The 16683-nt window shown below is 35.3% G+C and overlaps 1 protein-coding gene across 5 annotated transcripts in view; it reads left to right on the forward strand.

The window, feature by feature from the left end:
* Nucleotides 1–16683, forward strand: part of USP15 (ubiquitin specific peptidase 15) — a 117003-nt gene that overhangs the window by 18402 nt on the left and 81918 nt on the right. For all 5 annotated transcript variants that reach the window (XM_047787096.1, XM_047787097.1, XM_047787102.1 and 2 more), the window contains exons 2-3: nucleotides 1091–1218; nucleotides 10806–10936. In XM_047787096.1, coding sequence (XP_047643052.1) covers nucleotides 1091–1218; nucleotides 10806–10936 — 259 coding nt within the window. The remainder of the gene's footprint in view (nucleotides 1–1090; nucleotides 1219–10805; nucleotides 10937–16683) is intronic.

Raw genomic sequence — 16683 nt, forward strand, 5'->3', positions numbered from 1 at the left:
TTAGTCTTTTTGCTTTCTATGCTGATATCATTTTCTTACTTACAGGTCTATCATTAACTTTTTTTTTTTTTTTTTTGCTTTTTAGGCCACACTCGCGGCACATGGAAGGTTCCCTGGCTAGAGGGTCTCATCAGAGCTACAACTGCCGGATGCAGTTGTATACTACAGCCATAGCAACGGCCAGATCCAAGCCGAGTATGCGACCTATACTACAGCTCAAAGCAACGCCAGATTGTGCAACCCACTGAGCGAGGCCAGGGATTGAACCCGCAACCTCATGGTTCCTAGTCGGATTCGTTTCTGCTGTGCCACGATGGGAACTCCTATCACTAACTTTGTAACCTCAGACAAGTTAATTTCTGTTTGCCTTTGAAATTATAATAGTGCCTACTTCGTTGGGTAGTTAAAGGAGTAAATTAGTCAATATATTAAAATGCTGAGAAGTATGTGCCTGTCCCAGGAGTAAGGCTCAAATATTAGTTATTTTGTTATTATTAAAAGTAATTTCTGTAACTTAATACAGAGTCTTAATACCTGTAGACTGAGATTGCCATCTTGTTTTTCCTTTTCCAAACTAAGAGAAAATACAGAAGAGCTTGCGGAAGGATTCCCTGAGAAAACGTTTAGACTAGATGAAAGACGATAGGAGTTAACCAGGTGTTGAGAGCAGTAGGAGAATACTGAGGGAGAAGGAACCACTGGGCAGGAAGTAGTGTGCCCAGGAACAAGATCTCAACACGCAGCTGGGATCTGGCGTGGCCATGGCTGTGGCGTAGGCCAGCAGTTGTACCTCCGATTCAGCCCCTATCCTGGGAACCTCCATATGCCAAGGGTGCAGCCCTAAAATGACAAAATAAATAAATAAATAAAAATACTAATTGTTTTTAAGTAGTAGATATTTTATGTAACGATAGAAATAATACTTTGCACAGGTAAAATATTTTCTTTTAAGACTGTGACAGTGCCATTATTCTCAGTAATCCTTTGAGGTAGGCATGTGCTTTGATATAAAATGAAATGTAAAAAATAGTTTTTCTGCTGTTTCTCTAGTTCCAGCTACTTTCCCTTACTGATTTTTTTTCTTTTTTAGGTATCTAGTCGATAGTCGCTGGTTCAAACAGTGGAAAAAATATGTTGGCTTTGACAGTTGGGACAAATACCAGATGGGAGATCAAAATGTCTATCCTGGACCCATTGATAACTCTGGACTTCTTAAAGGTAATATTTGCTTCTTTCAGTCAGGTCGTAAATGAGTTCCTTTCAATATGTTGAGTCAATATATATAATATGGAAAATGTTAATGTGAATAAATTGATAGATTAGAAATGTCTGTATGATCATCCCTTAGTGTCCATGGGGGATTGGTTCCAGACTCCCCCTTCCCAGATAGCAAAATCTACAGATGCTCAAATCTCTTCTATAAAATGGCATAATAGTAGTTCCCACTGTGGCTTAGTGGGTTAAGAACCTGATCAGTGTCCATGAGGATGCTGGTTCAATCCCTGAACTTGCTCAGTGGGTTAAAATCCAGCATTACCACAAACTGTGATATAGGTAGCAGATGCAATTCAGATCTGGTGTGGCTGTGGCTGTGACATAGGCTGACAGCTGCAGCTCTGATTCAGCCCCTAGCCTGGGAGCTTCCTTGTGCTGTGGGTGCTGCCCTGAAAAGACAAAAGACAAACAAAGAAACAAACAATGAACTGTAACGTGCCTTCACTGATCAAGCTCTCTTTAATTGTTTTTCCAAAAACTTGCATATCCTCCAAGCTTCATATAGCATAAACAATAAGATGTTTGCCACAGCAACGCCAGATCTGAGATGCTTCTGCTACCTACACCACAGCTCACGGCAATGCTGGATGCTTAACCCACTGAGCAAGGCGAGGGATCGAACCTGCATCCTCATGGATGCTAGTCAGATTCGTTAACCACTGAGCCATGAAGGGAACTCCTACCGCTCATTATTTATTAAGCAGGTTTAATAGATTTAACTGATGAATACCTTTGCTTTCATTCATATAGTGAATGCCAAGAATAATGTGTTCACAGCAGCCAGAGTGGAAAACCTTATAAATCATGGGGTAAACTGTAGAGGATGGGTTTGCCTCTGCAGAAGGACATAATTAATCCTTTTGTCCTTCTAAATTGAAAGTGTCAAACTATTTCTAAGTAACTTAACTGCATCTCAGGACAAAACACAAGAGTATTTATAGGAATACAAAAATATCCAGCCTCCAACAAGATAAAATTTAATAATGTCTTGGTTCCATTCAAATATTATCTGGAATGCCAAGAATCAGAAAAACATGCTTAATGAGAAATAGCACTGTGTTTTGGTTTTTTTTAATATAAGTGGAAAAGAACAAATGAAACAAATACAAAATGAATAGCAAGATGATAGATTTAAACCCAACTCTATCGATAATCATATTAAATGTAAATACCCCAATTTGAGGTCTAGACTGTTAGGAATGGTTAAAAGACCCAACTGTATACTGTCTACTAGAAATCCACCAAATATAAATACAAATAGATTAAGAGATTTAAAAATTCCAAGACTGACCTCTAATGACCCTCACTCTTACATAATCATCTCCCTTTGTGGATAGGATAAGATATTCCTATGATTATTTATGTGAAATAACAAAAGGGAGATTATCCCAGTGTGCTTAATCTAATCATACATGCCTTTTAAAAGCACAGTTTTCTTTGGCTGGCAGCTGTAGAAGTCAGGATTCAAAGCCAGAGAAGGACTCTTTGCTGGTTTGGAAACGGAGGGGATCAAGTAAGAAGAAAGACAGGCATCCTCCAGGAGCAAAGAGGCGTTAGGGCCCACAGCCAACAAGGAAACAGGGACTTCATACCTGTAACGATGAAGAACTAAATTCTGTCAGCCACCTGAATGAGCTTGAAAGTAGATTCTTTCCCAGAGCCTTCAGATGGGAAACAGCCTGTCTGACATCTTGGTTTCTTCCTTGTAAAACCTTAAGTGGAAAACCCAGTTGAGCCCACCATAACTTCTGACCACTATGGTTATTTGTTATGTTGCAATAGAAGACTAATACATATACTAACACTAATCAAAGGGAAGCTGGACTGGCCCTGTTAATATCAGACATTAGGTTTTAGAACAGAAACATTACCAGTAATAAAAGTTCATTTCATAGTCATAAATAGGCTAGGACAATTTCTTAAGAGAACATTAATTCTAGATATATGCCCACTTAACGGCATAACTTGAAAATAAAAACTGATAGAACTGCAAAGAGAAATAGAGAAATATCCATATTTTTATAAAGGATATTTCAATACTCTTTTCTCTATAAATGATAGAAAATGTATAGACAGAGAAGTAGTGATGAAATAAATCAACCTAACTGATCTAATTCACATTTATAGAATACTCCGCTAAACAACAGCAGAATAAGAGTTCTTTTCAAGTGTGACACATGAAGCATTTAGATTAATTATATTCAGGGCCGTAAAACTTGTCTCAATAAAGTCATAAAGATTTAAATCATATGAAATATGTTTTCTTACTAGAGTGGAATAAAGTAGAAGTTAATAACAGAAGGATATGTGGAATACCTTCAGTTATCTGGAAACTTACTTCTGCATAACCCCATGGGTCAAAAAGAACTCAAAGGGGAAATTAGCAAGTATTTTTAGCTAAGTGAAAGTGAAAATGAAACATCAAAATTGTAGAAGGCAGCTAAATAGTATGTGGAGGGTAATTTATAGTCCTGAACATCTATAAAGAAAAGAAAGGTCTCAAATCAGTGACCTTGGTTTCTGACTTAAGAAACCAAAAATAAGAACAAATTAAATCTAAATCAAGCAGATGAAAGGCAATGCTAATAAGCTCATAATAGGAGTTCCCTTTGTGGTTCAACAGTAACAAACCAGACTGGTATCCATGAGAATGCAAGTTGGACCCCCGGCCTTGCTCATTGAGTTAAAGATCTGGTGTTGCCGGATGTGGTGTAGGTTACAGACATGGCTTGGATCCTGCATTGCTGTGGCTGTGGCATAGGCCAGCAGCTGTGGCTCAGATTCAACCCCTAGCCTGGGAACTTCCATATGCTGCAGGTGTGACCCTAAAAAAGCAAAAAAAGAAAAAATTCATAACAAATTAAATAAAAAGAAAACAAAAATAGAGAAAATCAATAAACAAAAAACTGGTTCTTTGTGAAAATAATAAAATTTATAAATGTCTAGTTTGAACACAAGAAAAAGAGGAAAGACCTAATTATCAATATCAAAAATAAGAGACAACATCACTACAGACTTGATAGATACTAAAAAAAAAAAAATAATAAAGGAATGCTATGAACTTTATGCTGTTAAACAAATTAGATGAAAAAGACAAGTTCCTTGCAAGATAAAAACTGCCAAAGCTCATTCCAAAATAATAGATTCACTGAATAGCCCTATATCAATTAAAGAAATTATAGTGTAAAGAAAATATCAGACTAGTGCCACTATCAATATAGTGCCACTAGTGAATTCTGCCGCACATTTTAGGGAGAATAATATCACTTTTACAAAATCTCTTAAAAAATTGGGAGAAAATACATCCCAGCTCATCCTTTAAAACTACCATTACCTTGACACCAAAATCTGACAGAAACATTTCAAGAAAAGAGAACTGTAGAGCAATAGCCCTCATGAACATAGATGTGTCAGTTATTAACAAAATGTTAGTAAATCAAGTCCAACAATTAAAAAAATGTACATCGAAATAAATGTTAAAAAGATTACATATGATGTAAGATAAAATAGTAAAACACGAGGAAACTTCTTCAACCTCATAAAGGGCACCTATGAAAAACCTATAGATGACATACTCAGTGGTGAAAGGCTGAGTGTTCTCCCTCTAAAATCAGGAAAAAGATAAGGATGTCCACTCTCAGCTCTTCAAGCTAATATTGATTGTACTGGAGGTTCTAGGCAGTGTAATAAAGCAAGAAGAAGAAATAAACGGTGTACAGATTGTATAGGAAGAAGTAACAACTCTGCCTTTATTCACATAAACTTATGTCTATATAGAAAATTTGATGGAGGAGTTGCCATTGTAGTGCAACAGAAATGAATCTGACTGGTATCCATGAGGATGTAGGTTCAATCCCTGACCTCCCTCAGTGGGTAAAGAAACTGGTGTTGTTGTGAACTGTGGTGTAGGTTGCAGACATACCTCGGATCCTACGTTGCTGTGGCTGTGGTATAGTCCTAGCAGCTGCAGCTCCGATTCAGCCCCTAGCCTGGGAACTTCCCTATGCCATGAGTCAGCCCTAAAAAGCGAAAAAAAGAAAAAAAAGAAAATTTGATTGAATCCAGAAAAAGAAGACTTCTAGAACTAATAATTGAGTTTAACCCATAGGATACAACATTATTCAAAACCAATTGAGTTTTTATACACTAAAAATGAACTAACAAATTGAAATTTTAAAAATGCTTTTTGTAATAGCATCACAAAATATAGATAAATCTGAAAAAATATGTGTAAGACATGTACACTAAAAGCTACAAGACATTGCTGAGATAAATTAAAACCTAAATAGAGAAATTATGTTAGTGGATCAGAAAACTCAATGTTGTTAAATTTCCCCATTCAATCTACAGATTCAGCATAATTTGAAATCACATTGCTAGTAGGCTTTTTAAAAAATGAGATAGAATTTACATACCACAAAATTCATCCTTTTAAATTCTGCAGTTCACTGTTTCTTGGTATATTCACAAAGTTGTACAACCATCACCACCATGTAATTCTACAAAATTTTAATCACCGCAGAAAGAAACTTCGTATCTATTAGCAGTAGTTCTCTATCCCACTTTAAGACCCTAGCCCTAGGCAATCACTAATCTACTTTCTGTCTATGGATTTGCCTATTATGGACATTTCATTAAAATGGAGTCATACAATATGTGGCCTTTATATTGACTTCTTTCACTTGGCACAAAGCTTCCAAGTGTCATTCATATAGCATGAATTAGTACTTTATTTCTTTTCATGGGTGAATAATTTTTCCATTGTATGGAAATATATACCTCATTTAATTTATCCATTCATCAATTGATGGTCATTTGGGTTGTTTTCACTTTCTGGCTAATGAATAATGTTGCTCTAAACATCCATGTACAAATTTTTGTGTAAATGTATATTTTCCTTTTTTTATGGGTACATACCTAGACATGGAATTAGAGGTCATATAGTTAAATAAGAATTAAAGCACAATTGATAAAAGACAAAATTGATGACATGTATTTCTTCATTAATAAAAGCTTATTCAAATGACAGTAATGAGAATGAAAACCACAGTGTGTGGGAAAATATTGCAAATCACTGATAAACAGAATAAAGAATTCCATAAAGCCCAGTGGAAAGAGTAGACAAAAGGTTTGAACAGATGCCTTATCACAGAAGAGTGTTTTCAAAAAGCACATGCAAAGATACCCAACATCATTAATCATTAGAAAAATGAAGATTAAAACTACATCAAGGTCCCACTATACATGTATTAAAATTAAAATTTAAAAGAGTGATCCATACAAAGTGTTGACTTTGTATGGATCAAGTAGAGCTTCATATACAGTTTGGGGGAATGAAATTGTTGTGTAGTTTCTTAAAAAGCTAAATGTATGTTTACCATAGGAATCAGTCATTTCACTCCTAGTTATTTACCCAAGAGAAATGAAAGCATCCATAAGCAAACTTGTACACGAGTGTATGTAGCAGTGTTAGCTGTAGTAGAGAAATTTGGAAACAACCTAAAATTCCCATAAACAGCTGAATGGGTGAACAAATTATAAAATATCCATATAATGAAATCCTACTCAGCAATTAAAAGAAATAAACTATTGATACTTAAAAACATGGATGGATTTCAAGATAATGATGCAGCATAAATGAAGCCAAACAAAGCATTATCTCATAAAGTTTTATATGAGATCTAGAAAACACAAATTAGTCTTTAGTTACAAAACACAAATAAGTGGTTTGAGGGGGACAGGACAGTGGATCTGGATGGACAAGAAGGAAAGATGACAAAGAAGGGCTACAAGGGGAGTTATGAATCTGACTAATATCCACGAGGACTTAGGTTCCATCCCTGGCCTCGCTCAGTCAGTTAAGGATCCAGTATTGCCATGAGTTGTGGTATAGGTCGCAGGCATGGCTCAGATCCTGTGTTGCTGTGGCTGTGGTGTAGGCCAGTGGCTACAGCTCCAATTCGACTCCTACCCTGGAACCTCCATATGCTGCAGGTGCAGCCCTAAGAAGACCAAAAAAGGGGGGCGACTGCAAGGCAATCTTTGGGACAACTGCATATGTTTATCATTTTAGTAGTGATGACAGTTTCACATTTCATTTGATGTCCAACCTTCCCAAATTTATACTTTAAATCTATACAATTTATTGTATCTAAATTTTATATCATAAATAGAGAGGTAAGAAAAATCAGCTATTCTGTGTTTAAGGGTCTTCTCCTTAAAAAAATGGATTGATCATTTTATTTTTTCCACTGGATATAAATTGCAATTTGGATTCTGGTACATGATAAAATCATTTACTCACACTCTTGAATTATTGTGGAGAATAGCATAGCAGTCTTAATTTTTAAGCTTTTTTTTCTTTTTCCTAAATTTACTTGGGGTAGTCTGTTATGGAAAGGGAATGGTTGTTAGCTTAAACAGATAAATGTTTGAATCTAGTTCTGCAATTTTCTGTTTGTATACTTGGGCAAATTAATCAATACTGGAATCTATTTACTAATTTAAAATGGAGATATCTGTTGTTTAATATTACTTTGAAAATCAACTGAGATAAAAGGGTTTTCCATAATAACACCTTTCATAGTTTTTTTTTTCTTTTTAGGGCCACACCCATGGCATATGGAGGTTCTCAGGCTAGGGGTCATGTTGGAGCTGTAGCTGCTGGCCTACGCCACAGCCACAGCAACACAGGACCTGAGCTGGGTCTATGACCTACACCACAGTTCATGGCAATGCCGGATCCTTAACCCACTGAGTGAGGCCAGGGATCGAACCTGTGTCCTCATGGATGCTAGTCAGATTCATTATCCACTGAGCCACGACAGGAATGCCACCTTTCATAGTTTTTTTTTTAAAAATTTATTATAGTTGATTTATAATGTTCTGTCAGTTTCTGCTATTTCAGCAAAGTGACCCAGTTATACATACGTATATATTCTTTTTCTCATAGTATCTTATCATCATGTTCCATCACAAGTGATTGGGTATAGTTCCCTGGGCTACACAGCAGGACCTCATTTCTTATCTACTCCAAATGTAATAGTTTGCATCTGCTAACCCCAAACTACAATCCATCCCACTCCCTCCCCCTGTCCCTTGGCAACACAGACCTGTTCTCCAGGTCCATGAGTTTGTTTCTCTTCTGTAGGTAGGTTTGTGTGTGCCATATTTTAGATTCCACGTATATGATATCACATGGTATTTGTCTTTCTGACTTCACTTAGTATGAGACTCCCTAGTTCCATCCATATTGCTGCAAATGGCATTATTTTGTTCTTTTTAAAGGATGAGAAGTATTCCGTTGTGTATATGTACCACATCTTAATCTAGTCATCTGTCGATGTACATTTAGGTTGTTTCAATGTCTTGGCTATTGTGAATAGTGATGCAATGAACATAGGGGTGCATGTATCTTTCTGAATGCAGTTTTGTCTGAATATTTGCCCAGGAATGGGATTGCTGGGTTCTATGGTCATTCTCTAGTTTTCTGAGGTTATAGGGGTTGTACCAGTTTACATTCCCGCCAATAGCGTAGGAGGATTCCCTTTTCTCCACACCCTCTCCAGCACTTGTTATTTGTTGACTCCCTGACTGGTGTGAGGTGGTACCTCTTTGTAGTTTTGATTTTCACTTCTCTAACAGTTCGTGATTTTTTTTTTTTTTTTTTTTTGCCATTGAGTTGTATTAGTTGTTTGTATATTTTGGAGATTAAGCCCTTGTCAGTTACATCATTAGCAGTTATTTTCTTCCATTCTGTAAGTTGTCTTTTTTTTAATGATTTCCTTTGCTGTGCAAAAGCTTGAAAGTTTAATTAGGTCCCATTTGTTTATTTTTGTTTTTATTTCTATTGCCTTGGGAGACTGACCTAGGAAAACATTTGTGTGGTTGATGTTAGAGAATGTTTTGCCTGTGTTCTCTTCTAGGAATTTTATGGAGTAACACCTTTCATAGTGCCTGCAATTTTAGGTATAAATGATTTGGGGAAAGTAACTCAATTTTCATGAAGGTATATTCTAATCTAAAATAGTGAGATACCTGAAGTTCACATTGTGGCACAGCAGAAACGAATCTGACTAGGAACCATGAGGTTGTGGGTTCGATCTCTGGCCTCAATCAATGGGTTAAGGATCTGGCATTGCCGTGAGCTGTGGTGTAGGTCGCAGATGTGGTTCATATCTGGCGTTGCTATGGCTGTGGCGTAGGCCAGCAGCTACAGCTCCGATTTGACCCCTAGACTGGGAACCTCCATATGCCATGAGTATGGCCCTAAAAAGACAAATAAAATAAAATAAAAATAAAAAATAAAATAAAATAGATACCTGTCTTACAGGATTGTTTTGAAAATTGATTGAGATGACATGGTTATCTGCTGTAATATGTCTCATGGTACATGATGCATATAGGGGGTTAGAATTTCACTTTCAGAGGGTTCTGAAAATTTGTTTCAAATTGCTAGTTTTCATCAAGAATGTAAAAGATACAGCTAAGATTTTAAAAAATAAAATTGAGCTTAATATTTAATACTTTGCATCTGTTGAAGTTTCGTGTTATAAATTCAGAGTTTTCTCATTTTTATTCTGTATGGAACGTAGTTTTCTCAAAATTTAATATGATTCTGTGACCATAGATTGATCCTAGATAGAGTAAATAACTTTCTCTTAATCCCTTCAGCATTTTTCTTGCTTCCTGCTATTATATCTAATTAGGAATAGTACATTCTCCTTATTGAAATGCTATCAGGAACAGTTTTTCTTCTCATGTTTGTTAATTCAAGGCTGGCTTGGAATGAGAACATTTTTATGTTGTAAATAACTCAGCAAACTATTTCTGTTTCTTTTTCTGCATTTTGGCAATTCAAGGACCAGATAATAATCAATGAGCTTCATGACTATCATGTAGATATAACTCAAGGTGTTGCTTCTAGACTACTTTGTACACTACATTTTCAGTTTAATTGGAATTTTGAAAATGGGTCATAAAATTAGAACCACGTCTGAACAACCTCTACTTGAGATCTTAGAGGAACTAAGGAGGAATCTAGATTGTGTGTCCTCCGGAGAAATGAGTTGATTGACAAGATGTCCTTTTGTGATTTCCATCATAGTTCCCAGCCCGGTGCTTTGGAATCATTATAAAAGATTGTTTATTTCCTTCTGAATTTTCTTCATCAGCCATTATATTACCATGTGAGGGATCTCTGATATTTAAAATATTTGGGAAACACTCTTCTTTCAGATCCTTTGGCTAACAGTTACACTTTAGTATTTTTTTTAAGGCCCCCCCAAAAAAATAAAATAAACACTGTTGATTGAATAATGATACACATTGAAACTTTATAAAGCAACAGTTTATTTTGGACAGTGTAGACTTACATGTGAACCTTTTCAGAGCTTTATTCAAAACCCACTATTTAAATACCTAAATTAGTATTCATGAGTTTAAGTAATTGGTAATGTATACAAGCAAAGTGTTTAGGAACATGTAGTACTGTTTCTTTTTATGTATTGAGTTTATTTTTCCTTTTGCAGATGGTGATGCCCAGTCACTCAAGGAGCATCTTATTGATGAATTGGATTATATACTATTGCCAACTGAGGGCTGGAACAAACTTGTCAGCTGGTACACATTGATGGAAGGTCAGGAACCAATAGCACGAAAGGTACATGTTGAGAATTACTGAATAAAAATAATATTTTTCCTAAACAGTTCACATTTTGTTGTTAATTCAGTGACTTATGCAGCCTCATCAGTTATCTTGGAGAAAAAGACCATCAAATGTTACTGTACACCATATTATAGTAATAATAATAACAACACCTAACATAGAGGGTGTACTGTATGCTAGCCATTGGTGTAAGCACATCATGTGTAAACTTTATAAAATTTCAAGTGCTGTTAATTAGTTTAATCTCCATTAAAAAATCTCTAAGGTAAGTACTGTTATCCATATTTTATAAATGAGGAAATGATGCCAGAGGTAAAGAGGCTTAAGGTCTTTTAGAAAGTCACATGAGATTAGAAACTTAAGTAGCCTGACTCTGTTTTCTTAACTACTGTGCTGCACTTTTTTTTTTTATTAGAAAATTAAAAAAAAAAAGAACTAAAAGTAGAAATATTTTACAACATAAAATTTGGTTAAAACTTGAAAATGCAGATATTTTTCTCATCCCTATTTTAAAGTTTTACAGTTATAGTATAGAAACATTTAAAATGACCTGCTTTCTTTACTTTTTGGAACTAAAATGTCACTTATAAAAGTATCAGTTTTGCCATAGTAGAATAAAATCCTAAGTGCCTAAAGTAGATCTGGCAACCTTACATAACTGGTAGTTATTTGGGTGGAGCATGATTATTTATCTGATTTTAGTTCCACATAAAGACAATTAAAAAGCCAAATTATATAACACAGGGGTATGAACATGGAGTAGACTGAACTATTTTTGGAATTATTTGGAACTGATGCTACAAAGTTGGTGTATTAATTTGTATTTGTATATCTGTTGTTTAGGTATAGGATTGAATTTTGTTTTCTAAATAGAATGTGAATGTGCCTTTGATTTAGTCTAGTGTAGTTTAGTTTTGTTCATTAATTTCCCTTAGCTTTTTCTTGCAGCCATTTCCTAGAAGATACCTCTCTCCTAGGAATGGTAGTCATGTATATTTATAAATGTATACAAAATGGCTTATTTTATCTATAGTTGCCACAGAATTGAGTTGACTATTTGAAAGATAAACCGGCTATAAAACTGTCTAGATGAAGATTTTCATTCCTGGGATAAAGGGAAATCTGTGTCTTGAATATCTTCAAATATGTTAAACTGTATTACTTGAATCTTAATGGCATACTTAAAAAAATAAATGTAGCATGTTATATAGTATGGTTAAACAGATCAGCTGACAATTCCATTGGCATTTCTTCTTGAAAGAGGCCTTATTGGCATTTTTTTAAATCTATGTCTAATAAGCAAATTAAATTAAAGCAGATAAAGAATCATGAAAATTTCACACAAGGAGAAAAAAAATGTTGAGAAGTTTGTAAGAAGGTCATATATTTATTTTTAATAAGGTAGTTGGAATTTACTCAACATGTAAAATAATTTTCAAACAAGTGATCTCAAAACTACCTAGAGTACTTACTAAAATGTGTCTTTCTCCAAAATTAAATCAGTAAGTGTGGAAATTTCCATTTTTTTCCTATGCCTCTGCTGCCAGTGGACTCAGAGAATTCCACTCCCATGCTGGTGGAACTTACTTAAAGAATAGACTTGTCTTCTAGACAGTCTGAAGCCCAGCTTTGAATTTTGCTAATTTCTGGTTGCATTAAGGAATCTGAAATTGGTAGTACCTCTAGCTGTCATGGAGAAACAAAATTAATCACCTTCCTGGGCCTCAAATCATCTCTAAAATGTCTCATTGTGTCAGGTACTCAATTTAAAACAAAAACAAAACAGGCAAATGAGGATATACAATGGAACCAAAATCCAAGAGAAACAATAGATAATGGAAAGAGGCTTGTGGGGAATCCAGATAATGGAATTATCAGACAGAAACTTTAAAAAACTGTGCATGTTAGGTTCAAAAAATTTAAAGACAGTTGAAAAGAAGTACAGAACTGTTAACCAATTCTAAAACTGAATAATACTATGAAAAAAATTTAAAAATGAAGGACTTACCATTTGGGTAAAATACTAAAGAGAAACAGAATTTGTAAATGACATCAGTAGAAAATATATAGGCTAAAGCTTAAAGAGACTGTGAGTAATGGGAAATAAATAAGCAGAGGAACACATGGGATATAGTGAATAAGTTTAACATAAATTTAAATGAACTCCTGAAAGGAAAGGAAAGACATAATAGGGTAGAAGTAATATTGGAAGTAATAGCTGAGACTTTGGAAAAAACGATGAAAGATATCATGATACAGATTCAAGAAATGCTGTGTATCCCATGCTGAAAAAATACAAATAAAACAAACACAATAAAACTGTTTAAAAACACAGATATTCCTGATAATAGCCAAAAAAAAGATACATTACCTTCAGAGTACAGGTAAGATTGAGAAATGATTTCTCAAGAGAAATGAAAGCATAAAAATAACAGAGTACCTTGATCAGATATAGGTGATAAGTTTCTGAACTGTGAATTGATGCTGTAATGGAATAAGACTAGTGGGAGCCTTTGCAGGGGGCAGGTATTTTGCATTTTGATAGGAGGGATTGTGATTTATTGGGTACCAGAGGATGGACTGTGGTAGACAACCTCAAAGGTGCTTCCAAATTATCAACCACCTCTGGTAGTCTTACTCGTGTAATTTACATTGTACCACGTTGGCCTCTGTGACCAGTAAAATATGGCAGAAGTGATAGTTTATCATTTCTGACATTAGTTTATAAAAAATACTGGTACTTCTAACTTGGGAATGCTCTCTTTCTCTCTTTTGGGTCAGTCTCTCTGAGTGAAGGCTTATGAAAAAATATACATGATGAAAAACTGAAGTCTCTGCCCATAGTTGGAGAAGAGCTGAGGCATGCCAGCAACACATGAATGAGCTTGGAAGCAGATTTAAAAAACACGATTAACCACCATGACCTAGTGGACATGCATTTCACTTAGTGCAGAATACAAATTTTTCATAAGTGGAATTTTTACCAAAATTAATCATATGCTAGACCATTAAGCAAATTGTAATATATTTCTAATGATAGAAATTATTCAGTGTTTTCTGTCCCCCAGAGGAGTTTAGAAATCAGTAACAAAAAGATAACTACATGATCTCTCAGCTACTTAGAAATGGAACAGTATACTTCTGAGTAATCCTTAGGTCAGAAAGATATAAAAAGTAAAATTAGACATATTTTGAACTGAATGGTAATAACAATAGAGGAACTTTATAGCTTAAATATAAATGCTAGAAAAGAAGAAAGACATTTCGAGAAGAGAAGAAAGGGAAATTAAGCCTAATTAAGAAGTAATGTAAATAGATATTAATAAAAAATTACACTAAATGAACAAAATTGATTCACTGTAAAGAACATTGAAATTAGACCAGTAAAATAAAGATGAGTTCTAGCAAGACTGATCAAGAATAAAAAGAAAATAAGCACAAATCACCTGTATCAGAAATGAAAAAGGGGACATCATAGCAGAGTCTAAAGACTTTTTTGTTGTTGTTGTTGTTTTTTGGTTTTTGTTGTTGTTGTTGTTGCTGTCTTTTTGCTATTTCTTGGGCCGCTCCCACGGCACATGGAGGTTCCCAGGCTAGGGGTCCAATCGGAGCTGTAGCGGCCGGCCTACGCCAGAGCCACAGCAATGCGGGATCCGAGCCGCGTCTGCAACCTACACCACAGCTCACGGCAACGCCGGATCGTTAACCCACTGAGCAAGGGCAGGGGCCAAACCCGCAACCTCATGGTTCCTAGTCGGATCCATTAACCACTGCGCCACAACGGGAACTCCTAAAGACTTTTTTAAAAGATTAATTTTGAACAATTTTATGTAATAATTTGAAATTTTAGGTGAATGGATACATTTCTAGAAAAATACAATATTGAAACAAGAAATAGAAAAGCTGAATTACCCTGTCTGAAAAAAGAAATTAAATCATTAAATGAAAATCCTTTCCCAAAGAAAACTAGCTACAGAAGGTGTTACCAGTAAATAGTCTACCAAATATCTAATAATATAGTATTAGCAAGCAAAATTCAGCCGTGTGCAAAAAGGGAATTGGGAATTAAACAATGGTCAAGAAAAAGAAATAAAACATATACAATTTGGAAGAGAAGAGGTAAAATTGTCACTATATGCGAATGCCATGATACTATATGTAGAAAACCATAAGGACTCCACATAAAAACTACTAGATCTGATAATGAATTCAGCAAAGTAGCAAGATACAAGATTAACATTCAGAAATCAGTTGCATTTCTGTGTATTAACAATGAAATATCAGAAAGGAAATGTAAAAAAAAAAAAAAAAACCTTTCAAAATCACACCCATCCTGGAGTTCCTGTTGTGGCTCGGTGGAAACGAATCTGACTAGCATCCATGAGAACACAGGTATAATCCCTGGCCTCATTCAGTGATTTAAGTATCCAGCATTGCTATAAATGGTGGTGTAGGTCACAGGTGTGTCTTGAATCTGGCGTGGCTGTGGCTGTGGCATAGGCCAGCAACTATAGTTCTGATTCAACCCCTGGGAACCTCCGTATGCCGTGGGTGCAGCCCTAAAGAGCCAAAAAAAAAAAAAAATCACACCCATCCAAAAATAAAATATCTAGGAGTAAACCTGGCCAAAAGATGAAAGACTTATACACTGAGAATCATAAAACATTAATAAAGGAAATTAAAGAGGATTCAAAGAAAGGGAAAGATATCCCATGCTCCTGGATTGGAAGAATTAATATAGGTAAAATGGCCATACTACCCATAGCAATCTACAGATATAATGTGATCTGTATCAAATTACCCATGACACTTCTCACAGAGCTAGAACAAATAATCAAAAATTTATATGGATCCAGAAAAGACCAGAATTGCTGAAGCAATCCTGAGGGGAGAACAAACAGGAGGCATAACTCTCCCAGATTTCAGACAATACTACAAAGCTGAAGTAATCAAAACAGTGTTATTGGTACAAAAACAGACATGCAGATCAATGGAACAGAATAGAGAGCCCAAAAATATACCCACACATCCATGGTCAATTAATGTTCAACAAAGGAGGCAAGGATATAAAGTGGGAAAAAGAGTCTCTTCAATAGGTGGTGCTAGGAAAGTGCATGTAAATCAGTGGAATTAGAACACACCCTCACAACATACACAAAAATAAGCTCAGAGTAGCTTAAAGACTTAAGCATAAGACGTAACTCCATAAAAATCCTATAAGAGAACACTGGCAAAGTTTCTCTGACATAAACCATACAAATATTTTCTTAGGTCAGTCTCTCAAGGCAATAAAAACAAAAACAAAAATAAGCAAATGGGACCCAATGAAACTTACAAGCTTTTGCACAGCAAAGGAAGCCATAAACAAAAACACAATCTACAGAATAGGAGAAAATCCTTGCAAATGATGCAACCAGCAAGGGCTTTATCTCCAAAATATATACAAACAACTCATACAACTCAACAACAAACAAAAAAACCCAGTCAAAAAATGGACAGAAGACAAGATGCTCAACATCACTAATTATTAGAGAAGTGCAAATCGAAACCACAATGAAATGAAGTACCTCCTCACACCAGTCAGAATGGCCATCATTAAAAAGTCTAGAAATAACAAAGGCTGGAGAGGGTGTGGAGAAAAGGGAGCCCTCCAACACTGTTGGGGAGAATATAAGTTGATGCAGCCACATGGAAAATAACATTGAGGTTCCTCAGGAAACTAAAACTAGAGTTATCATATG

This window comes from Phacochoerus africanus, chromosome 7, assembly GCF_016906955.1.
Source record: "Phacochoerus africanus isolate WHEZ1 chromosome 7, ROS_Pafr_v1, whole genome shotgun sequence".
Lineage (NCBI taxonomy): Eukaryota > Metazoa > Chordata > Mammalia > Artiodactyla > Suidae > Phacochoerus > Phacochoerus africanus.